We start from the raw sequence: 26,073 nt of genomic DNA, 5'->3' as shown, positions 1-26,073 counted from the left end.
CCCCTACAGTTGACTGACAAGTCTCTCCCATGTGTGCGCATAGGAAGAAATATGTCAATCATCTGGACCTTCAATATCTGCATCGACACAAAAGACTAGCTGACTTTTCATCTAATGTGTACAGTCAACTCCGGGTAACATGTTGTACATTTTCTGGATACAGTAGTGCTAACATTTAACACTTGAATTTAAACACTACTTGCTATAAAATAATATGGTTAAACAATTCTGATAAAAGCAGTAACCTTTGTCAAACAACACTGCCAAAAACAAACCAGTTATAAATCAAAAACACCAAAAAGGTAAATCAATTAGCATACAGTATGGCTTTGTGACTGCATGCTATTAGCTGTTCTGTTACTTATTTGTTATCCTGTGTACCTCATTCAATAAAACTCAGAAAATAAAATATTTCCCAAAGAGATCTAAAAACTTTATTTGCATGAAAAAAAAGGTGTCAAATCATTTAGACCTACCTCATACCTTATATGTGGCTGTAAACTATAATTCGGGCAAAATAAAGAAAAAAACCCTCAAAATACATTTTTATTCATGCTGTGCAAGTGCACGAAAAGACCCCAATTAATAATAGAAACGTAGGAACGACTCACAAAGACTGAGAGAAAAGGAGGAAATGAGTCCCCCAAGCTACACTGAAATAACAACTTTTATTGTGAAAGACAATATAAGAGCAAGACACAAAAGGCATTAAAAAATCAGATGGAAACACACTATCATAGTCACCGGATACAAGAAGCACCCTGAGCAGTGGGGTTAGTGGTAAATAGTGGTAAATAGGGGTAAACATGATGAATTGCTTCATAGTGAGCAAGCAAAGTTAGTATAAACCAATTGGTGGCCAGTGGTGCCTCTAAAATAGCGTTTCTTCCCCTCTGAGGTCTGCAGAGTACCCGAATTGGCCACCAGTTATCTCACACTGAGGGACACGGATAAATACAACCATTCTGTATGCCATTTTTGATTGAAATATGGCATGCAGAGCGGAAATCATTATTTCAGAATATAACAATAATATAACAAACAGAGGCAGCACCACGACCACTGTTTTTGATAAAGATGATTAGTGCTTTCTTAGCACCATTCCCCATCTACCAACACAACTTTTCATCTTTTACAGTAAAATGATGTGACTGGCCAGTCACAATGACGACAGATGCAGGTGGGGCCGCAAAGTTGTCAAAAACAGCAGCCATATTTACTTATTCAGTTATTTAAACATAGTGATCATTTCTTACAGAATATGTGTACGCTGATGACCGTGATTACAGTATAGGCAGTGCTAACAGCGCTTCCTCCTTCAGACCCAGCGATCACCTGATTGCCAGGTTTCAGATCAGCTCTGATGTTTAAGCTGGAGGCTGAATTTGCTCTGCAACAATGATAATATGAAGCTAAAAATGTATCTAGTTTTTAAAATTAACCCCAAATTAACTTTTATGACCTCATTAAGGGGGGGAAATGCCTGAAATAAATAAAAAAAAAGCCAATGCCAGTTTGATTTGTGTCATGAAACAAAAGAGACAAAAATTATGCAAAAAGAGAAAGAGCTGTTAAAAATCACATTTAAGAAAAGACCCTAAAATGTGCTTTGCCAGAAACAAGGAAAATGACCTGGTCCTCAACAAAAAAGTTGAAAAGTTTAAAAAAATTTTTTTGGCACAGATGTCCTTCAGACTCTCTGGAAGGGTTTTTATGTGCACCAGATATTTTGGTGCAAATTTTGACACATTTTAGTGTAACCTGCGAATTAAAAAATAAAAAGTTACAAAATCGTTTAAAGATAAAATTAAAGAGCATTTTTGATTTTGTATGAAATTCATGAACTGTCTGAGACATTCTGAAGAATTCGGTGCAAAAAGAGTAAGCGAATTCCACAAGAAGAAAAGAAAAAATGACTTGAAAAGAACACAAATTAATAATTTAGCACTAAGAGTATTTCAATGTTCCATTAGATTACCTGTTGATAACGCAGGTCCAGTTTCATTTGTCAGAAAATTTTTGAATGATGCACCCTGTGAATTAAAAGCATGCACATAAAAACAACACAGAAAGCACATAATGCACATTAGGAATTATTGTCAAAGATGATTTTTCCTTATAGCCCAATTCATTATTGCATTTTGTCTAAAATTGTTTTCATTTAAACCTTTTTAAAGCTGATTTTATATGTTTGCCTGTATTTTTATGTTCACAATTGTGATCAATCAGCTGACTTTTCAAAAAGTCACAAAATGTAGTGAGTTTTGCTCAAGTTTCCACTTCACGTCCATGTCACCTATGCCGGCGATTTTGAGCAATTTAGTGAAGCGTACAACTTTTTGTGCAGGAACTTAGCAAAACAAGTGAAAGACAAAAATAAAAAGAATATTTGATTTTGGTCCAAAATTCATGAGTCGTACCATTTTGATTAATTTGCAACAAATACCACAAGGCAAATGATGAAAATTGATTTTCAAAAATCTGCTCATAAAATGGCAAACTAAAAGAAATTAGACAAACATAAAAAGTGACTTTAAAAAAGGTGCAAATCAAAAGATGAATATGGCTTAATAAAAAAAACAGGCGTAAAATACGTCAAACTGCTGCTCCAGCTTATAATTTTCTAATACATGGACATAGTATGTATTCGAAAAATTTCACATTGTCTGTTAATTAAAAAAATGACTTTAGACATCAAAGATCTCTGCATTCCCCATAAATATGGGACTCATAGATACTAATATGAAGCTTCTATTACTGGGAGATTTCACTACACTGGATAAGAGAAGTCTACCTCGGATGTTACTGCAACATGTAATATCACCGGATTACAAGATTTACCGTCATTCCTTTAAGTCCATTGTAATTTTCAATGTATTGTTGTATTTCATCTTTAGATTTCTTGCTCTGGAGAAAATCACACCTTGAAATACAAACCCAAAGCATTATATTGTCAATTTGAGATATAATGATGCATATTTTAAAGGCTGCGCACACCTTTGCCATGATAATGGTAAATTTAGGATGACATGTTTGCGTTTATTTATAGAAACGTAGCAAAAATTGTACAAATTTTGTAATTTTCAAACTTTGAATGATTATGCATTTATGCAAATTGCCTCTTCAGAGAAAAAGAGGACTTGAACACTATAGCGCCACCTCTTGGTAGTAGCGATCCTACAAGTCACAATCAACCCTTTAACGAGTCTTGTAATAGTCTTGACTTAGGATAAAAACCAAATCAATCTCAATTTGCAGACATGGTGTTTCGAGCTATTGGCTCTCGTCAGTGCAAAGTATGAGAGCCTATCACCTAGCCAAATCAGTTCTCATACTTTGCACTTACGAGAGCCAATAGCTCGAAACACGGTGTCTGCAAATTGAGATTGATTTGGCTTTTATCTAAGTCATATTACAAGACTCGTTAAAGGGTTGATTGTGACTTGTAGGATCGCTACTACCAACAGGTGGCGCTATAGAGTTCAAGTCCTCTTTTTCTCTGAAGTGGCAATTTGCATATTATTTTCCCAGAGGAGCATTACACGGAGAATAAGCCTCCTTACCTTGACAAGCCTGAGCTGGCATGTCACTCTCTACAAGGAGAAACCTTATCCATTTACGGTAATCCAGATAGTCATACCACACAAAAACATCAATAAATAACATTTTCCCCTTGTCTCCTTTTCATCAGCTCCATTTGTAAAATGTTGTTTTATTTTGTTAACACTATAGAAGGTTTAAAAATGTAGTTCTTGAATTTATATAAAGATAGTTGAGAAAATTGTCTTATTATCAACACGAACTATGTTCTACAAAAGAGGACCCTCTGCCTATCAGCTGATGAATGTTTCCTTGTGGGTCGCCCTCCCAGGGCTGTGGGGTTCTCGGTACCAGGCCGGTATCTCAGAGGGGAATGTCACAGCAGCGGTGACCCGGTCCGTGGCCCTGGGCGCCCATGTAAAAGGGGTTGAATGTTGGAATAAAGTTTATGAGTGATTCGTGATGCCACCTGTGGTGTTCGGCAAAGGAGGTGTTAAGTCGACGCTGCAGACAGATCCTCTGGGACAGATGGTGTGGTGCAGCAGTGATGTTATAGCCCACCACAGGCAGGGCTGTAGTCTCAGGGCAGAGTAGATGAAGAGGATAGGTGTTGAGGTAGAGGGTGCAGTGTCTGGCACAGAGATGTAGCAGTGCTGAAGAAGTTGCAGGAAGAAGGCAAGGACACAACAAAGTGTAGTTTCTTTACCTTTTCTTTGTAAGTGCAGTCCAGGGTCCAGATTACAGATGGTACAGGAGATGATTAGTCAGGAAGCAACTTAGGAATCTCTCTATCAGATGGGTTGTGTAGTCTCCTCTCTAGCGCTTACTTGAGGTACATGCAGTACTGTGTTACACTCCCGTTCCTCTTTCTTTCCTTTTGGATCTACCTCGTATGACAGACAGCTGTAGCCTTCTATCTCCTTTGGCTCACACGTCGCTGTGGTGCCTCCGAGTCTTGGGATGGGAATAGAGCATTTACAGCTTCCTATTCCTCTGGTTTCTGTTGCAGGACCGTCAGTATCCATACAACCTTGGAGACCAGGCTCCAGATCATGCGCTCTAGCTGGGAATGAGCCTCAACTCTCTGCTCAATCTCCCCGCTCTTCTCCTTACGTCCACACACTTCGCCCTCCTCACCGAACTGACTAATTTCCCCTCCTGGCCCGCAGAGAGAAACTCTTCCCCTTAGTAATGGTTCAGAGCTCCCCCTGCTGGCCTGGAGTGGGAACTGTGTTGTATGTAGAGATTATCTGTCAGAGAAACCCTTCATTGCATCCAGGCATAACATCACACCTCCTAGGAGGAAGGTAATGCCATTGTGGCAACCATATTCCTGGGGGCGCCACACTTGCAACCAGCATTTATCAACAGTGGTAGTAGTGGACAGTCTCACTATTCTCTTTAAGTAGCTGCTGCACTAGAAATGTGGCATTGCGTGGCATCCATGACTCCTCCAGAGCTGGAGCTGGGCTCTGTAGTTACTCCCTGCTGTGGCTAATAGAGAGGAGCCCTGAGAAGAAGACCTGATCTTTCACATCCATATTCCCAAATAGGGTATATGAAGAAGTGATGTTTTACTGGGACAACTGTTTCCGAAATGAAACATCACAATAGAGCAAATAAAACATTACAGGTGAATTGTTGCATTTTCAAGTACTTTATATTTTTTCCAGTACAGCTCTCGTGAATGTTTATAAAACTTACTCAGGAAACCATTTTGCATGTTCTTTCCAGGGATCATCATTTTCTTCCCAGTTTCCTAAACATCCCCCACAGGAGAAGCACCTGACGGCATCTCTTGTCCCTGGAAACATGCAGGTAACAATATTATAATCAAAGAAGGACGTTGAAAGCTAATGATTTCCTTCAGATTTACAGTGGCCAACGTCAGTATGCACAACCAGTCTCGAGAGCCACATGACACTTTTTGGACCCCTGCATTTTGCTCTCGTACTGTTTGACTGCTTTAGAAACTATTGTCCACTGGTGGCATAGGGTAAAATACATAATTATGAGACCATATACAGGTGCTTCTCACAAAAATTAGAATATCAACAAAAATTTACTGGTAATTTATGTCAGTTCTTCAATACAGGCTGATCGCCACCATGCCACGCCACATTGATGCAATATAATAGGAGTTTAACTTTTTGTATTGAAGAACTGAAATAAATTAACTTTTTGATGATATTGTAATTTTGTGAGAAGCACCGGTACTAGACAATCTTCACGTTTAATAGTGTGGCTTAATCACACCTGTCATATTTAAATATGGCTCATGACCTACAAATGGTTGGGGGACATGGGCCTAACTTACACACATGGTCAAAATTGTTGGTACCCCTCGTTTGATAAGAGAAAAACGCACAATGGTGGCAGGAATAACTTGAATCTGACAAAAGTAATAAGTCAAAAATCTATGAAAATGAACAAATGAAAGTCAGACATTGCTTTTTTTCAACCATGCTTCCACAGAAATTTTTTAAAAATAAAACTCATGAAATGGGCCTGGACAGAAATGATGGTACCCTAAAAATAATGTGACAAAAGGGACATGTTAAATCAAGGTGTGTCCACTAATTAGCATCACAGGTGTCTACAATCTTGGAATCAGTGAGTGGGCCTGTATAGAAGGCCACAGAAACTCACTGTGCTGTTTGGTGACATGGTGTGTATCACACTCAACATGGACCAGAGGAAGCGAAGGAAAGAGTTGTCTCAGGAGATTAAAAAGAAAATTATAGACAAACATGTTAAAGGTAAAAGTTATAAGACCATCTCCAAGCAGCTTTATGTTACTGTGACTACAGTTGCACATTTTATTCAGAAATTTAAGCTCCATGGGACTGTAGCCAACCTCCCTGGACGTGGCGGCAGTAGGAAAATTGATGACGAATAATACGAATGGTGACAAAAGAGCCCAGAAAAACTTCTAAACAGATTAAGGGTGAACTTCAAGCTCAAGGAACATCAGTGTCAGATCGCACCATCCGTCGTTGTATAAGCCAAAGTGGACTTCATGGGATACGACCAAGGAGGACACCATTTTTGAAAAAAAATCATAAAAAAGCCAGACTGGAATTTGCCAAATTACATCTTGACAAGCCACAAAGCTTCTGGGAGAATGTCCTACGGACAGATGAGACAAAGATCAAACTTTTTGGCAAGGCACATCATCTCTATGTTCACGGACAGAAAAATGAAGCATATCAAGAAAAGAACACTGTCCCTACTGTGAAACATGGAGGAGGCTCTGATGTTCTGGGGCTGCTTTGCTGCATCTGGCACAGGGTGTCTAAAATCTGTGCAGGGTACAATGAAATCTTAAGATTAATAAAGGGATTCTTGAAAGAAATGTGCTGCTCAGTGTCAGACAGCTTGGTCTCAGTCGTAAGTCATGGGTCTTGCAACAGGATAATGACTCAAAATATCTGTAGATACGTCACATGTGTGACTATTTTTAATGTTTTTAAATGTTTTTGCTTGTCTTTTTGTGTCTAATTAAAGTTTGATTAATTTTATGCTATTTCCTGCCTCAGGTGATCCCCTGTTTGTGGCCTATTCCTTTTTCTTTTTGTAATATTGTCACATTATTCATATAGGCCGGAGTTGGATCCCTTTAGATATATCTGTGGTGCCCCCTCTATTGATATTGTCGGATAATGACTAGTGTTGAGCATTCCGATGCCGCAAGTATCGGGTATCGGCCGATACTTGCTGTATCGGAATTCCGATACCGACTTCCGATATTTTTTCAATATCGGAAGTCAGCATCGGAATCGGAAGTTCAAAGTTGATTGACAGCCGAAATGACGTCATCATGATGCGCGGTGTGTGCGCATCATGATGCGCCGTCATTTCGGGCCTTCCGGGGGTCTCTGCCGGCCTGCCGGGGGGCTGTGTGGACTGCCCGGGGTCTGTACCGGCCTGCCGGGGGGCTGGGCCGGCCTGCCGGTGGTCTGTGCACCCTGTGGGGGTCTGTACCGGCCTGCCGGGGGGCTGTGCCGGCCTGCCGGTGGTCTGTGCACCCTGTGGGGGTCTGTACCGGCCTGCCGGGGGGCTGTGCTGATGTCCGGGGGTCTGTGCAAGCATCGTCCGATGGGACTATAAGTCCCATCTGGCGATGCCTGCTACCATGACAGTGATTGACACATTAGCCAATGATGGGACAGTAGTAGTCCCATCATCCGGCTAATGTGTTAAATGTTAAAAAAAAATAAAAATACTACATACATACTACATACATACTACATGCATGCTACATACATACTACATGCTACATACATACTACATATATACAACATGCATGCTACATACATACTGCATGCTACATACATACTACATACATACTACATACATACCACATATATACTACATACATACTACATGCATACTACATACATACCACATATATACTACATACATACTACATGCATGCTACATACATACTACATACATACTACATACATACTACATGCATGCTACATGCATGCTACATACATAACACATATATACTACATACATACTACATGCATGCTACATACATACTACATACATACTACATACATACCACATATATACTACATGCATGCTACATACATACTACATACTACATGCATGCTACATACATAACACATATATACTACATGCATGCTACATACATACTACATACATACTACATGCATGCTACATACATACTACATGCTACATACATACTACATATATACTACATGCATGCTACATACATACTACATACATACTACATGCTACATACATACTACATGCTACATACATACTACATATATACTACATGCATGCTACATACATACTACATGCTACATACATACTACATGCTACATACATACTACATGCTACATACATACTACATATATACTACATGCATGCTACATACATACTACATGCTACATACATACTACATGCTACATACATACTACATGCTACATACATACTACATATATACTACATGCATGCTACATACATACTACATGCTACATACATACTACATGCTACATACATACTACATGCTACATACATACTACATATATACTACATGCATGCTACATACATACTACATGCTACATACATACTATATATACTACATACATACTACATACATACTACATGCTACATACATACCACATACATACTACATACATACATACTATATGCTACATGCTACATACATACTACATATATACTACATGCATGCTACATACATACTGCATGCTACATGCATGCTACATACATACTACATACATACTACATGCTACATACATACCACATATATACTACATACATACTACATACAATACATTCATACAATACATACATAGACATACAGTACATATAACATAGAGTAACATACTTACCAATACTTGTCCCATTGTTCCCCAAAGCCATTGTCTTTTACGGAATAAATATTAACATAACAAACCACAAAAATACTCACCCACGATCCGAAGCAGTCCACGAGTGTGTCCCACGACGATCTTGGGTAGAGAACTGCAGCATCAGCTGATGCTGCCGTTCTCTACGGGCTGCAGGAATCCAATGACGGAAGGTAGGTATCCTTCCGCACTGTATTCCTCCGCCACTTAAAAAAAAAAAGTCCCTAGTCTCACTTTATGCCATTGCTGCGTGGGAAATTCCCACACAGCAATGGCATAAAGTGAGACTAGGGACTTTTTTTTTTTTAAGTGGCGGAGGAATACAGTGCGGAAGGATACCTACCTTTCGTCATTGGATTCCTGCAGCCCGTAGAGAACGGCAGCATCAGCTGATGCTGCAGTTCTCTACCCAAGATCGTCGTGGGACACACTCGTGGACTGCTTCGGATCGTGGGTGAGTATTTTTGTGATTTGTTATGTTAATATTTATACGTAAAAGACAATGGCTTCGGGGAACAATGTGACAAGTATTGGTAAGTATGTTACTCTATGTTATATGTACTGTATGTCTATGTATGTATTGTATTGTATGTAGTATGTATGTAGTATATATGTGGTATGTATGTAGCATGTAGTATGTATGTAGTATGTATGTAGCATGCAGTATGTATGTAGCATGCATGTAGTATATATGTAGTATGTATGTGGTATGTATGTAGCATGTAGTATGTATGTAGCATGCATGTAGTATGTATGTAGTATGTATGTAGCATGCATGTAGTATATATGTAGTATGTATGTAGCATGTAGTATGTATGTAGCATGCATGTAGTATATATGTAGTATGTATGTAGCATGTAGTATGTATGTAGCATGCATGTAGTATGTATGTGGTATGTATGTAGCATGTAGTATGTATGTAGCATGCATGTAGTATATATGTGTTATGTATGTAGCATGCATGTAGCATGCATGTAGTATGTATGTAGTATGTATGTGGTATGTATGTAGCATGTATGTATGTAGTATATATGTGGCATGTATGTAGCATGTAGTATGTATGTAGCATGCAGTATGTATGTAGCATGCAGTATGTATGTAGCATGTATGTAGCATATATGTAGTATGTATGTAGCATGCAGTATGTATGTAGCATGCAGTATGTATGTAGCATGCATGTAGCATATATGTAGTATGTATGTAGCATATATGTAGTATGTATGTAGCATGTAGTATATATGTAGTATGCATGTTGCATGCATGTAGTATATATGTAGTATGTATGTTGCATGTAGTATATATGTAGTATGCATGTTGCATGCATGTAGTATATATGTAGTATGTATGTTGCATGTAGTATATATGTAGTATGAATGTAGCATGTATGTAGTATGCATGTTGTATGTATGTAGCATGTATGTAGCATGTAATTTTTTTTTTTTTATTTTTTTTTTACATTCAACACATTAGCCGGATGATGGGACTACTACTGTCCCATCATTGGCTAATGTGTCAATCACTGTCATGGTAGCAGGCATCGCCCGATGGGACTTGTAGTCCCATCGGACGATGCCTGCACAGACCCCCGAAGCCTGCACAGACCACCGGCAGGCCGGCACAGCCCCCCGGCAGGCCGGCACAGCCCACCGGAGCCTGCACAGACCACCGGCAGGCCGGCACAGCCCACCGGCAGGCCGGCACAGCCCACCGGAGCCTGCACAGACCACCGGCAGGTCGGCACAGCCCCCCGGCAGGCCGGCACAGACCACCGGAGCCTGCACAGACCCCCTGGCAGGCCGGCACAGCCCCCCGAAAGGCCCGTACAGACCCCAGAGAGGCTGTACAAGGCAAAAACAGGGTTTTTCTTATTCCGATACCGGAAGTCCCATAGACTTGAATGGGACTTTCGGTATCGGAATCGGCGATACCAATACTTTTTTTTTTTTTTTTTTTTTAAGATCGGCCGATCCATTCCGATCCGATACTTTGAAGTATCGGACGGTATCGCTCAACTCTAATAATGACCCAAAACACACAGCTGAAAAACACCCAAGAATGGCTAAGGCTACTTTCACAAATCAGGTTTTCGGCGTCAGGCGCGATCCGGCGTCGTGCCGGAACGCCGGATCCGGCAAATGTTTTGTAAAACCTGATGTGCCGGATCCGTCTTGTTCTTGACAGAAAAAAACGGATCCGTCTCATCCGGTTCATCCGTTTTTCTATCCGTTTTTCGACGGATTACGCCGGATCCGGTTTTTAAAATTGACCCTTGTGGCCTTCCGAACGGGATTGGCTACTGGAAAACTATATATAGCGTGTTCCTACAGCCCTTCTTTGACAGGTTGGAGAGGAGAAAGTGCAGGTTGGAGAGAAGAGCAAGTTACTGGCGAAGATGGATGTTGTGATTGGAAATATTTTGAAGAATTTGGCGGATTTTATAGCGGAGGCGAATCGTTTGAGGGTGATTGTTCTGGAGAAGGAGAGAGCGAGACAGCAGCGCATCAGGCATCGTAGACGACGTTTGTGGATCCACCCCATCACAGCCAAGAGAATGACGCGTGGGGTCTATTCTACACTCTGCATGGACCTTCGACGAAACCCGGATAAATTTTTTGGATATGTTCGGATGAAAATGGAGAATTTTGATTACTTGGTGGAGCGCATTGCACACCTCATAAGAAAAGCGGACACCTATTGCCGCTTCTCTGTTTCACCCGCAGAGCGTCTGATGGTGACTTTAAGGTAAGCCACATTTATTGGATATGCTCGCATCAGAGCACACTTTCACTGCAATCTTGTTGGTGGTAGTTTGTATCTCCAAGTGTTATAGCTGAGTTTTGGTATGTAATGCTGTGATTTAAAACTAATTTATTGTTTTTTAATTCCCCACAGATTTCTTGCAACTGGAGAATCCCTTTCGGCACTGCATTTCCAGTACAGACTCGGGATTTCCACCATATCTGGAATAGTGAAGTACACATGCCGTGCACTGTGGGACTCCTTAGCTGAAGAGTTTTTACCAGAGCCCACAACAGAGAGGTGGATTGAAATTGCTGACAAGTTTCAACAGATATGTCAGTTTCCCAACTGCTTGGGCGCTGTGGACGGGAAACATATACGCATTGTAAAGCCAGCCGGATCGGGATCGGAATATTTCAATTACAAGAAATATTTTTCAATTGTCCTCATGGCCATCGCTGACGCGGAATACAAATTTATTGCTGTTGATATTGGGGCCTATGGCCGCTCCAATGACTCTCAAGTTTTCAAACTGTCTGCCATGGGGCGTAAACTGTATGGAAACACCTTCCAGTTCCCACCACCTAGTCCGCTGCCGCAAACATCTGGTCCACCTATGCCATTTGTCTGTGTAGGGGATGAAGCCTTCCAGCTGTCAGAACACCTTTTGAAACCGTACTCTAGCAGAGGATTGACAAGACCAAAACGCATTTTTAATTACCGCCTCACAAGAGCAAGAAGAATGGTTGAATGTACCTTTGGTATTCTGACAGCCAAATGGCGGGTCCTATTGACTGCGATCATCCTCAAGACAGAAACTGTTGACGAGGTGATCAAAGCTTGCGTGGTACTCCACAATTTTGTTATCTGCAAGGAACCCATTTCCATTGAGGACACCTCTGAAGAAACCACCTTGCAAGATTACCATGACATTACCACTAGAAGTTCTGTGTCGGTTTCAGTAATGAGGGACAATTTTGCACTATACTTTATTTCACCTCAAGGCATAGTACACTGGCAGGATGACAGAGTGTGAAAGATTTGTGCCCAACCAAACTTGTGTACCTTCTGTACCAACAGTATATACCTTTGCCAACCAAAGTTGGCTATCTTGTCATGGTCTCTATTTTTAGCTTTAGGCCACAGGTGTGTACCTGGTTGTGTTTTATGCAAAGTATTTCACCTTTTAACAAAAGTTGTGTACATTGTTAGGAAATCACCAACAATAAACACAACTTTTTAGGTGAAATACTTTGCTTCAAACACAACCAGGAACACAACTGTGGCAAAAAGCTAAAATTTACCCACAGTTATATACCTGGTTTTGAATACCTTTTTACCTTTTAAATACCCTGTATTTAACCTTTTTTTTAAACATATTTCGCCGCAGAAAGAAATGACAGACAACCAGTGTAAACAATAATTTAACTTTTATTTAAAATATTTTTTTTTTGTAAACTGTTTTTAAAGTTAAAAAAACTTTTTTAATAAAGGTTTGAAAAAAAACTGGGCATTTTTATTACAAAACACACATTACAAATCTGTGTAGTGTGGGGTGGAAATACTGCTGGAGGGGCTGCGGGACACTTCGACACTGGGAGTGTGGAGAGAGGACTGGGATCGTGGTGGGGAAGGAACAGTTAGAGGTGATGGTGTGGAAAAAGCTACAGAATGGGTGGACATGTGGGAGGCAGAAGAGGTGGTGGGCGGTGGAGTGGAGGGTTGGGCAGGGACTGTAGGATCAGATGATGTTGATGGAAAGTTGTATGGGGAAGGAGTTTGGTACGGGGAAGGAGTTTGGTACGGGGAAGGAGTTTGGTACGGGGAAGGAGTTTGGTACGGGGAAGGAGTTTGGTACGGGGAAGGAGTTTGGTACGGGGCAGGTTGCTGGAAGTGGGGAGATGTCTGGTACTGGGGAGGTTGCTGGTATGTAATAGGAGGGGGAGGATGGAAAGTGGCTGGAGGGGGTGCAGATGTAATAGGAGGGGGAGGATGGAAAGTGGCTGGAGGGGGTGCAGATGTAATAGGAGGGGGAGGATGGAAAGTGGCTGGAGGGGGTGCAGGTGGAGGAACTACAGTGGTGGGAGGTGGAGGTTGGGAGGTAACCTGCTGTAGAGCACCGTGGCACGAATGCATTACATGCATCTGCTGGGTAGGAGATAGTGTTGCCATGCGCTCCACAACAGACCTGAAAAAGGTGTGGTTTGGCGAAGATCTTGCTTCTGAATGCATGGTTTGCAGAAGTGTCTTCACCTCCAGAATGCTGGAGTTGATCTGCTGAAAGCCTGCGGAGATTTGCTCTGACAAGACTTTTAGACAGTTCTGGAAAGATGCATTCAGATGCAAGAACTCTGGCGCATAAGTCTTTTCCTGACCCCTCTGCCGCTGCCGCCCAGTACCCGCAGGTGTACTAGAGGTGGCAGGGGCAGAAGGGTGGGGTAAAGGGAAAGCGATCTCCTCACCAGCAGCTTCATGTAATGTAGGCGGCCACGATGCTCCTGTGCTGGTGGATGGGACAGATGGGTCGAATGTGTGGGAAGGCTGGGAAGGTGCAGATGTACCGGGGCGGTCGAAGTGTCCCTCGGTGCCGGTCTCCTCAGGGATCGCCTCAGAAGGGTCCAATCGTGCAGGCTCCCGAGTGCTGCTCACCGTGCTGTGGAATAAAGAGAAAAAAAAACAATTAAAATAGTGACATGGTATGGCCCTGGCTGAAAAAAAAAACTTTTTTTTGTCACATGTGGTGTGTAATATTTACCTTCTGGTGAGCATTGTCTCCCGGAGGAACGACAGGGCTCGTGCGTACTTGTACTTGCTCCTGCGTCCTCCAGATCCACTCGGGGCCCGCATCTCTTTATTGAACTCCTTCTTGAAACGATCCCTCACAGACCGCCACCGCTTCACAATTTTCTCCCCTGAAACGAGAAAGGACAAAGTGGTTAGTATACAACATCAGTGTTTCCCAAACTCCAGTCCTCATGGTCCCCAGGGGTCATGTTTTCAGGATTTCCAAAGTAAATAGAAATCCTGAACACATGATCCGTGGGGACCACGAGGACTGGAGTTCGGGAAACACTGGTTTAAATCAAGCAACCGGTACTGTATATACTTACGCTCTTTAATCTGGGCCCGAGCTTCGAGGTCCTCCCAGCGGTCCACAAGGAGCAAACAGATTTCCTCCCAGAGTCGTCGGGTAACGATAAGGTCAGCGTGGCGGCGGTCAGCCATATTCCAGAGCGGCTCCCTTTCTCTGACGAGATCGATGAGGCGGTCCACATCAATCCCTCCATCCTCACCGTCAGAGTCGGGAGCACGCTGTGAAGGCTGTTAAAGAAAAAGACAAAAATAACATAATTAGCCTCCACAAAAGAAATGAAATAAAAAGTGCAAAAAAAACAAAGCAAAAATATTTATACTTACACGCTGGTGACCGCCGCGTTGCTGTCGCCGACGACCCCGGGAGGCACTGCGAGGACCTCTTGGCCGAGCACCAGATTGGGAAGACTAGAGAAGAAAACAAAAAATGTTATGTCTTTGGATGTAGGCATTTGTTTGCTGTGTGTGGTCTGCAGAACATTGTTTTCTATGTGTTGTGTGTAGTGTGATGTTGTGCTTCTGCGTTTGATGCAAAAAACTTACCAATTGTGAGCCCACTCCAAGTGTCTGTCCACCCCTTCCTTCTTCTGGGAGCTCCTCTTCATCTTGTGATTCCTGTTTTGAAATAAAAGGCAATGAATAGACATATATTCCAGAGATGATGGATTTTGGAAATAAAAACTTACCGTCAAACGCTGACGATGCGAGGGAGGGCTCCCAGAAGAAGATGTGCTGTCTTCCTCATGGCCAGACTCCACGGCTGTGGGTGGTGTTCCTGCTGCTGCCGCCATTGCTGCTGCTGCTGCATCTATTGGGCGGCTGTTGAATAAAGAGAAACAAAGGGCCAATGAATATCTTGATATTCCATGGCCCTAGTTTGGAGGAATGGGGGATTTGATAATTACCGTCTCTCATCTGCTGCTGGACTCCCCTCCCGTTGTTCAGCATGCTGCTCCATTTGGGGTGGTGCTGATGGTGCTGCTGCTGCAGATGTCTGCTGCCTTCTCCTGCTCCTGGTTCTTGGCTTGGGTGGCATGTTGGGTGTGGCTGAGGGTCACACTGTCTTGCTTTTATATATGTCTTGTGGGCAGAGCTACTGAGCATGCTCAGACCAAAAAACCGGATCCGGCTATCGCCGGATCAGGCGCATTGCGGCGCTCATAGGCTTTCATTGTATGAAAAAGCTGGACACGCCGGATCCGGCGTGTCCGGCTTTTTCGCCGGAGACAAAAAACGTTACAGTAGCAGTTTTTTTCCAGACGCCGGATCGCGTCACATTGCCGGATCCGGCGAAAATCGGATGAAACGCATGGCCATTCGGCTCGATCCGGCTCTAATGCAAGTCAATGGGGGGGAAACCGGATCCGGCATTGCATTTCGCCGGATCCGGTTTTTGTCAAAAGCGCCGGATCGCGCCTGACGGCGAAAACCTGATGTGTGAAAGAGGCCTACGAGAAAAACTGGACTATTCTGAAGTGGCCTTCTATGAGCCCTGACCTAAAATCCTATTGAGCATCTTTGGAAAGAGCTGAAACATGCAGGCTGGAAAAGGCAACCTTCAAACACGAGACAACTGGAGCAGTTTGCTCTTGAGGAGTGAGCCAAAATACCTGTCGAGAGGTGCAGAAGTCTCATTGATAGTTACAAGAATCGTTTGATTGCAGTGATTGCCTCAAAAGGTTGTGCAACAAAATATTTAATTAAGGGCACCATCATTTCTGTCCAGGCCTATTTCATGAGTTTTATTAAAAAAAAAAATCTGTGGAAGCATGGTTGAAAAGCAATGTCTGACTTTCATCTGATCATTCTCATCGATTTTTGATTTATTATTACTGTCAAGTTTTCTGTCACCATTTTGGGTTTTTCTGTCATTAAACGAGAGGGGTACCAACAATGTTGACTACGTGTGTATAAAAAGTAGTAGTCAACACAGCTCCACAATAATAAATGGAATTATAGAAGAACCAAAGAATAATAACTTCTCAAAGAAGACCCCTGGAGCACTTTTCCAATGTTCTCGAAGATATTCCTGTGTAATCTGAGCACTTTGTTACTTTTCCTTCACTATTTGGTACAGATCATTCAGATACAATTAAATTGGGTTTAGATCGCATGTCTGTATATAGTTACATATAGATGCTGTGTGGTGCAGCCCTACAAAACTATTATTCTTTATAAAATATTTTTACACATGGAATGACATGTTGCTGTGGAGTGTTGTGGAAGCCATAATAATGAAAATGGTCACTTTTTTAAAATTGTTCACTCTTATCAGCTCCTTTACTGATAAGTTCCTAAGGTTGTCTTGGCTTGTGGATCCAATGAATCTGGGATGTGCAGGTAATAATTCCCAGATGGTTTCCGGGTAACATTAGTTTCTTGTTAAAGGGAATCTGTCACCTATTTTTTGGTATACAACATGCGGCCACCGCCATCATTCTGTAATGCTGTAGATAAGCCCCCGATGTAACCTGAAAGAGAAGAAAAACGAGTTATATTATACTCACCCAGGGGCGGTCCAGGTCTGGTTCGGGTCCGGAGGGCGTCACGGTCCGGTCCGGCGCCTCCCATCTTCTAACGGTGACATCCTCTTGTTTGCTTCCCATCACGGCCTCTCAACAAGGCAGAGCAGTGCACCTGCGCAGGAGCCACGAGAGTTGCAAAGAAGAGAACGTCATCGCTAGAAGATGGGAGGCGCCAGACCAGACCGTGACATCCCCTGGACCCAAACCAGACCCAGACCGCCCCTGGGTGAGTATAATATAACTTGTTTTTATTCTCTTTCAGGTTACATCGGGAGCTGTAATGCTGTAGATAAGCCCCTGCTGGCGGTGGCCGCATCTTATATACCAAAAAATAGGTGACAGATTCCCTTTAACTGTTACCTGGTATACCTAGAAATAAACATAAAGGCACACCTTTATTACATAAAAACATAGTTAATCCGCAGGGAAAAAAGTTCGTAGTGCAAAAAAAGAGGGAAATGGCTAAAAATACATGTCTAGTCTGAAGCATGACATTGGATATGTATTTTTTACATTGTTTCCCCCCTTTTTTTGCCCTACAATGTTTTTTTTCCCCACAATGGATTTTTGCGATTTCTCATAATAAAGATTAGTTTTTTTTAAACATTCCTGGGTATGCCATATTACAATTAATCTGCAAGAAACTTAAGTACGGTAAGTGTGGTTTATACTGAAAACATTGCCACCAGCAGAGCACTCCTATGCTATCAAACCTCCTCAATGCTTTTAAGATGAAGCCATTGTCAGCCTACCACCTCTACATTTCATAAAGTACTAACAATCTCACATTTAAATTTGTTAGACCTAAGAAGCCATATAAATGTTTGCTTTTTCATCAGTTCTACCAGTAAGGCCCTATCAGTCTATACATCATTTCAAGCATTTAGACATAGAACAAAATGCAATGACAGTGGGACCTTCACCAAATTGCACAATACACACTGCAAAGCTCTCTCATTCTATAGCTGGGCTTGGGAAAAGCATCTTTAGGATTAAATAGCTATTCTAATATGGATTTTAAAGTATACCAGACTCATCAGGTACAGGAGATCTGTAATAGTTTATATTGGTAAACATGGTGACAGATCAGCTTTAAAAGGAATGTCACATGATTTTTGTGGCCTATGTGAGAGCAGCATGATGGAGGGCAGAGGTCTCAAACACGCGGCCCATTGGCTGCATGCGACCCCTTAGGCAGTCATATGCGGCCCGTGGTGCACCACATGTCTCACTCCCTGAGGTAGGGGGAAGGCACGCATTCAGGAGCGCACGATCGCTGTGTATTCTGTGTGCACAGGACCTGGGATGAGGTCACAGTAGGGGGAGGAGTCAGAGGTCACATGATCAGGGGCCTCAGTGTATGCAGGACGCTGCTGTCTGTGCTGGTTGCCATGGTGCTGGATGCGGTAAGTTTATGTGTGGGGTCAGGAGGGGTTTACAGGGTGGATGGAGCAGAGCCGTGTGTGTACGAGGTGTACGGAGCCGAGCGGAGCCGAGTGTGTACGAGGTGTACGGAGCGGAGCTCCGTGTGTACAAGGTGTACGGAGCGGAGCTCCGTGTGTACGAGGTGTACAAAGCGGAGCCGTGTGTGTACGAGGACCGAGGTGTAGGGAGCGGAGTCATGTATGTACGAGGTGTACAGAGTGGAGCCGTGTGTGTATGAAGTGTACGGAGCAGAGCCGCGTGTGTACGGGGTGTACGGAACGGAGCCGCGTGTGTACGGGGTGTACGGAACGGAGCCACGTGTGTTCGAGGTGTACGGAGCGGAGCCATGTGTGTACGAGGTGTACGGAGCGGAGCCGTGTGTGCACGAGGTGTACGGAGCGGAGCCGTGTGTGCACGAGGTGTACGGAGCGGAGCCGTGTGTGCACGAGGTGTACGGAGCGGAGCCGTGTGTGCACGAGGTGTACGGAGCGGAGCCGTGTGTGCACGAGGTGTACGGAGCGGAGCCGTGTGTGCACGAGGTGTACGGAGCGGAGCGCATGCGTATGAGGTGTATGGAGTGGAGCCGAGTGTGTACGAGGTGAGCGGAGCCATGTGTGTACGAGGTATACGGAGCGGAGCCATGTGTGTACGAGGTATACGGAGCGGAGCCATGTGTGTACGAGGTGAGCGGAGCCATATGTGTATGAGGCATACGGAGCGGAGCCGTCTGTGTACGAGGTGTACGGAGCAGAGCCGTGTGTGTGCGAGGTGAGCGGAGCCGTGTGTGAACGGGGTGTATGGAGCGGAGCCGCGTGTGTTTGAGGTGTATGGAGCGGAGCCGTGTGTACGAGGTATACAGAGCGGAGCCGTGTGTGTACGAGGTATACAGAGCGGAGCCGTGTGTGTACGAGGTATACAGAGCGGAGCCGTGTGTGTACGAGGTATACGGAGTTGAGCCATGTGTGTACAAGGTGTACGGAGCGGAGCCGTGTGTGTACAAGGTGTACGGAGCGGAGTCGCGTGTGTACAAGGTGTACGGAGCGGAGTCGCGTGTGTACAAGGTGTACGGAGTGGAGCCGAGTGCGTACGAGGTGAGCGGAGCCGTGTGTGTACGAGGTGTATGGAGCGGAGCCATCTGTGTACAAGGTGAACGGAGCGGAGCCGTGTGTGTGCGAGGTGAGCGGAGCCGTGTGTGTACGAGGTATACGGAGTGGAGCCACGTGTGTATGAGGTGTACGGAGCGGAGCCAAGTGTGTACGACTGCGGAGCTGTGTGTGTACAAGGTGTACGGAGTGGAGCCATGTGTGTACAAGGTGTACGGAGTGGAGCTGTGTGTGTACGAGGTGTGCAAAGCGGAGCCGTGTGTGTACGAGGTGTACGGAGCGGAGCCGTGTGTGTATGGGGTATATGGAGTGGAGCCATGTGTGCACGAGGTGTACGGAGCAGAGTCGTGTGTACGAGGTGTACGGAGCGGAGCCGCATGTGTATGAGGTGTAGGGAGCGGAGCCGAGTGTGTACGAGGTGTACGGAGCGGAGCTCCGTGTGTACAAGGTGTACGGAGCGGAGCTCCGTGTGTACAAGGTGTACAAAGCGGAGCCGTGTGTGTACGAGGACCGAGGTGTAGGGAGCGGAGTCATGTATGTACGAGGTGTACAGAGTGGAGCCGTGTGTGTATGAAGTGTACGGAGCAGAGCCGCGTGTGTACGGGGTGTACGGAACGGAGCCGCGTGTGTACGGGGTGTACGGAGCGGAGCCACGTGTGTTCGAGGTGTACGGAGCGGAGCCGTGTGTGCACGAGGTGTACGGAGCGGAGCCGTGTGTGCACGAGGTGTACGGAGCGGAGCCGTGTGTGCACGAGGTGTACGGAGCGGAGCCGTGTGTGCACGAGGTGTACGGAGCGGAGCCGTGTGTGCACGAGGTGTACGGAGCGGAGCCGTGTGTGCACGAGGTGTACGGAGCGGAGCCGTGTGTGCACGAGGTGTACGGAGCGGAGCGCATGCGTATGAGGTGTATGGAGTGGAGCCGAGTGTGTACGAGGTGAGCGGAGCCATGTGTGTACGAGGTATACGGAGCGGAGCCATGTGTGTACGAGGTATACGGAGCGGAGCCATGTGTGTACGAGGTGAGCGGACCCATATGTGTATGAGGCATACGGAGCGGAGCCGTCTGTGTACGAGGTGTACGGAGCAGAGCCGTGTGTGTGCGAGGTGAGCGGAGCCGTGTGTGAACGGGGTGTATGGAGCGGAGCCGCGTGTGTTTGAGGTGTATGGAGCGGAGCCGTGTGTGTACGAGGTATACAGAGCGGAGCCGTGTGTGTACGAGGTATACAGAGCGGAGCCGTGTGTGTACGAGGTATACAGAGCGGAGCCGTGTGTGTACGAGGTATACGGAGTTGAGCCATGTGTGTACAAGGTGTACGGAGCGGAGCCGTGTGTGTACAAGGTGTACGGAGCGGAGTCGCGTGTGTACAAGGTGTACGGAGCGGAGTCGCGTGTGTACAAGGTGTACGGAGCGGAGTCGCGTGTGTACAAGGTGTACGGAGCGGAGTCGCGTGTGTACAAGGTGTACGGAGTGGAGCCGAGTGCGTACGAGGTGAGCGGAGCCGTGTGTGTACGAGGTGTATGGAGCGGAGCCATCTGTGTACAAGGTGAACGGAGCGGAGCCGTGTGTGTGCGAGGTGAGCGGAGCCGTGTGTGTACGAGGTATACGGAGTGGAGCCACGTGTGTATGAGGTGTACGGAGCGGAGCCAAGTGTGTACGACTGCGGAGCTGTGTGTGTACAAGGTGTACGGAGTGGAGCCATGTGTGTACAAGGTGTACGGAGTGGAGCTGTGTGTGTACGAGGTGTGCAAAGCGGAGCCGTGTGTGTACGAGGTGTACGGAGCGGAGCCGTGTGTGTATGAGGTATATGGAGTGGAGCCATGTGTGCACGAGGTGTACGGAGCAGAGTCGTGTGTACGAGGTGTACGGAGCGGAGCCGCATGTGTATGAGGTGTAGGGAGTGGAGCCGAGTGTGTACAAGATGAGCGGAGCCGTGTCTGTATGAGGTTTATGGAGCGGAGCAGCATGTGTATGAGGTGTACAGAGCGGAGCAGTGTGTGAGCGAGGTGAGCGGAGCCGTGTGTGTACGAGGTAAACGGAGCGGAGCCATGTGTGTACAAGGTGGACTCGTGTGTGTACGAGGTGTACGGAGGGGAGCCGCGTGTGTATGAGGTGTACGGAGCGGAGCCGCGTGTGTATGAGGTGTACGGAGCGGAGCTGTGTGTGTATGAGGTGTACAAAGCAGAGCCGTGTGTGTACGAGGACCGAGGTGTAGGGAGCGGAGCCATGTGTGTACGAGGTGTACGGAGCAGAGCCGTGTGTGTATGACGTGTACGGAGCAGAGCCGCGTGTGTACGAGGTGTACGGAGCGGAGCCACGTGTGTACGAGGTGTACGGAGCGGAGCCACGTGTGTACGAGGTGTACGGAGTGGATCTGAGTGTGTAAGAGGTGTACGGAGTGGAGCCATGTGTGTATGAGGTGTACGGAGCGGGCAGCCATGTGTGTATGAAGTGTACGGAGCAGAGCTGCGTGTGTACAAGGTGTGCATAGTGGAGATGTGCTGAGTGGAGATGTGCATGTATTTTGGCATGGGGGACACCAATTGAAAGTTCGCACCAGGGCCCATAACTTTGTAGTTACGCCACTGCTGACGCTAGAAGAGAGGAGGAGTGCGCCGCTCCGTAGTGGTTGTGGCCCTGCATGATGACATCCCTCTGGCGCTGTGTAATGACATCATGCCAGTGCGCAGAGAGCGGAGGCGTGACTTTCCCCCCATTGCTGGATTTTGTAGGTGACTGTGGCAGTGTGTGTGTACAGCGAGATGATAGCGCCGGCTCACATGCAGAGCCGACACTATCATCTGCTGAGGTAAGCTGTACATCGCCGCTGACGACATATTTGAACGGCCACGATCGGTATTAGCACCGATCGCGGCCGTTTAACCCTTTAGATACTGCTATCAGTTGTGACTGTATTAAGTTTGAAAGGAATGCGGCCCGCCAGCTTAAATTTTTTTTTTATTTGCGGCCCATTTACTCTGCCGAGTTTGAGACCCCTGATGTAGGGGCAGATACTTTGACCCAGTGATTTTTCCTGTAGTGAAAAATCTCCTGCTGATAAAACACTGATTTTAATAAAACTACAGTTAGCTGTGAATGACATATCACTGGAGTCAGGGTTTCTGTCTCCACATTAGGTATTCCCAATCTTTGGCTTGGGAGCAATATGTGGCTCGTGGGACCATGATTTGTGACGTGCAGCTGTCTGCCAACGTGATGTATTAGCACCAAATCTAGCAAACCGCTATATAGAGCAGGTCTCCAGATGTGACTCTTGTGAGTTGCACTGCACTGAAGAGCAGATCAAGATGCATACATACTGGTCTTGGGGGTGGAGAGATAAATTAAAGTATAATAGCTAGAGATAGGACGATACCCCAAGTTGAAGGGGTGCTTGAAGCTGGATGGAATAGTGTGGTGGGAGTGCTTCATGAAAGATAATAGAATGGAAGTAAAGTGGGAACGCCTGGATGTAAGTATTACTGGCTCAGTGTGATTTCTGTGGGGAAGCTTTGACTGTCATCATAGCTGAAATAGAGGCTCTGGGTATCGCTGCTGTGTGGGGCTGGTATGGTGGAGCTGGATGTCACAACTCAGGGGACTCTGCATTTGGCTCGCAACAATCTTTCAGAGCTAAATGTGGCTTTCAGGGTAAGAAAGTTTGGGGACCACTGCCCTACGTCATGCTGCTTTCAGATTAGGTGGCACAAACCAGCTGACAGATAATAATGAACTTCTGAAAGAAATTATACAGTATTTCATATCTAATAGAGAAAAAGGACATCAAAACAATGGGTCCCCCTTGGAACATTTTTGAGCCAGACCAGCTATCTAGTTATTACATGGACAGCCATTTCTCTGAATCGCTGCTATGCAATGGAACATTTCCAAGGGTACTGAAGGGGAAGTGTCTAGCCATCGCTTTTCTAGCCAATAGCTGTAGGTACCAAGAGTACCAAGAGCCGGACCCTTGGGGATCAGCTGCTGTGGCTCCTATCTAAAAGTCTTTGTTTCTGATGAGGCTACCCCAAAAAAGAGAATGTTGATCATACAGTAATTTTGAAAGGCCACGTTCACACGTTGAGTAATTTTTGAGTTATTTACCGCAGTCTTTATAATCCAAAACCGGGAGTGGAACAATCAGAGGGAAAGTATAATAGAAGCACGTCACCACTTCTGTATCCATCATCCACTCCTGGTTTTGGCTTACAAATACGTGGGTAAAAATCTCACCAAATACTCAATGTGTGAACGTGGCCTAAAGTATTCCTAGATGGAGTCCCATAGTGCTTGTAATAACAAGAATTTTTGCAATTTATTGCTTATCGAAATTTGCAGGCAGTCTCAAGATATTAACACTTTTCTTTTGTTCACAGCTCATTGTATAGCAAGAGAACACCATAATGCAATTGTATAAGAACAGAATATAAAAAAAGATACCTGTGAAAAAAAATCCTGCCTGTGCAAGAACATCAGGTTCCATAAAAGTGTATGATGGCCAATAGGTGAATGATTGCAGCCTGGCTTGTTCATCCTGCATTAGATTCCAGTCATCTTTAGGACTGAGCTCTATGGCTTGTGGACGGATATCATACTTTGATATATTCCCAGCGTCACTGCCTTGGATAAATGCACAATGTGGATTAAATTTCCGGTGTTTGTCCATTGGCGTGGCACTTAATGTCTGATTACACAGAACTAGTCCACAGCAGAAACACTGGCAGCTCTCCTTCAGACCAGTCCTGAAGAACCCAGCTGAAGCCAGCTCTTTAGGTGACCAAGTAGATTTTGAAACAAGATTCATGAGACTCCTCAACCTCTTTGCTTCGCTTCTCATTGAATAGTTGGGTCCTCTAGGCAGCGCTTCCCGTATTTTCCTGTGCTTTTCATTCTGTTCACCGATAACTTTGTTAAAGTCAATAAGTGCATAAGACGTTTGTAGAAATGGATTGTAAGATGCATCAAACTCATTGATATTTATAAGATCCATAGTTCTGGAAGACGACTGATACTTCAATATTCTGCAAACAGATGATAAAATCTGTAAATACACAGTTGGACCATGGAGGAAGGCAGCCAAAAAATGTGTGGATTGTTATTTATATCATCGTAACCTTCCATAGAGCCGAGGATTGCAGAACATTTACAGGTGTCGCATTTCTAAGAACGGACTCATAGCAACAATGCTTTCACCTGGTTAATGCTTTACTATGGATCCATTGCTTAGAGAATCTTTTAGAAGAACCAGGCGCAGATATTACATTGGGCTCATTTCCTCTTCCAAAGCAGTAAGCAGGTCAAAGCAGGCACAAAGTGGGGCCCAAATACTATTCTTGCACAGGGGCCCTCTTCTCTCTGTGTCCACCACCGCAAGGAGAAATGATACTTCTTGGATATCGATCAGACGCCTCTCTCACAGCCAAACCAGATCTCCCACTTTGCACTGATGAGGGGCAGTACCCCGAAACACAGTGTCTGCAAATGGAGTCTCTGGCTTGGCTTTTATCCTAAGTCATGTAACTAGACTCATTAAAGGGTCAACATTGACTTTTAGGATTGCTACCTCCAATAGGTGGCACTAGAGTTCTAGTCCTCTTCCTCTCTGAAGAGACAATTTGCATAATTAGCACCACTGAGAAAAAACAGTTGTTATGTGTGAAGGATGTATAACACAGAATGCATGTGTATTTGTATTCATTGCTCTTATTTTTAGTAGAAAATCATTTCAATGAACGCAAATGCAAAAACTGATCAAATACCATCTATCACACTCCTATTCTGTCACTATGCCTGAAGACTGAACACAATTAGGCAACACCCCAGGCTTCAGCACATCCAGATCAATGACTCGCATATCTCTATCTTTACACAGTTGCAACTTCCCCCAGGTATGGGTCAAACATCACCCATCCTAATTTGATTCACTCCTGGACTGCCATCCCAAGCATCCCCAGCAAATCCCCCAGAACTGACTATTGCAAGGCAGCCAAAAGTGCTGTCTTTCACCCCCTTCACCACCAAAACAGAAAACAGCAAGCGACTGGTGTCCATGGCTTATACAATTCCAGTACTCTAAACACGGCAATGATACCTGCAGTTCAATTCACTAACTGCGTCTTTACTAACCAGACCTTGCTCAGCAATATCAAGATGAGTTTTCATTTTTTAGGAGACCCACTGAACAGCATATTTAATTCCACCAACTCTTACATACAAAAAATACATACAAAATACACATATAA

At 44.8% G+C, this 26,073-nt stretch overlaps 1 protein-coding gene across 2 annotated transcripts in view; it reads right to left on the bottom strand.

Moving 5' to 3' along the window:
• The window catches only part of LOC141097069 (baculoviral IAP repeat-containing protein 1-like), a 71,625-nt gene extending 46,010 nt beyond the window's left edge, over nucleotides 1-25,615 (bottom strand). The window contains exons 1-5 of one of the 2 annotated variants that reach the window (XM_073584039.1): nucleotides 25,025-25,615; nucleotides 24,272-24,852; nucleotides 5,245-5,344; nucleotides 2,842-2,923; nucleotides 1,979-2,033 (exon numbers count right to left, since the gene is read on the bottom strand). In XM_073584039.1, coding sequence (XP_073440140.1) covers nucleotides 1,979-2,033; nucleotides 2,842-2,923; nucleotides 5,245-5,344; nucleotides 24,272-24,821 — 787 coding nt within the window. In that variant the 5' untranslated portion in view covers nucleotides 24,822-24,852; nucleotides 25,025-25,615. Of the gene's footprint in view, nucleotides 1-1,978; nucleotides 2,034-2,841; nucleotides 2,924-5,244; nucleotides 5,345-24,271; nucleotides 24,902-25,024 lie in introns of those variants that run through there. The other variant, XM_073584040.1, reaches the window with a different exon arrangement.
• Between the last annotated feature and the right edge of the window lie 458 nt (nucleotides 25,616-26,073).

The sequence above is a fragment of the Dendrobates tinctorius genome, unplaced genomic scaffold, assembly GCF_039654945.1.
Source record: "Dendrobates tinctorius isolate UK_male_01 unplaced genomic scaffold, ASM3965494v1 ptg000083l, whole genome shotgun sequence".
Classification (NCBI taxonomy): Eukaryota; Metazoa; Chordata; class Amphibia; order Anura; family Dendrobatidae; genus Dendrobates; species Dendrobates tinctorius.
The sequence above is the reverse complement of the archived record's forward strand: the minus strand, read 5'-3'. Positions and strand labels throughout refer to the sequence as shown.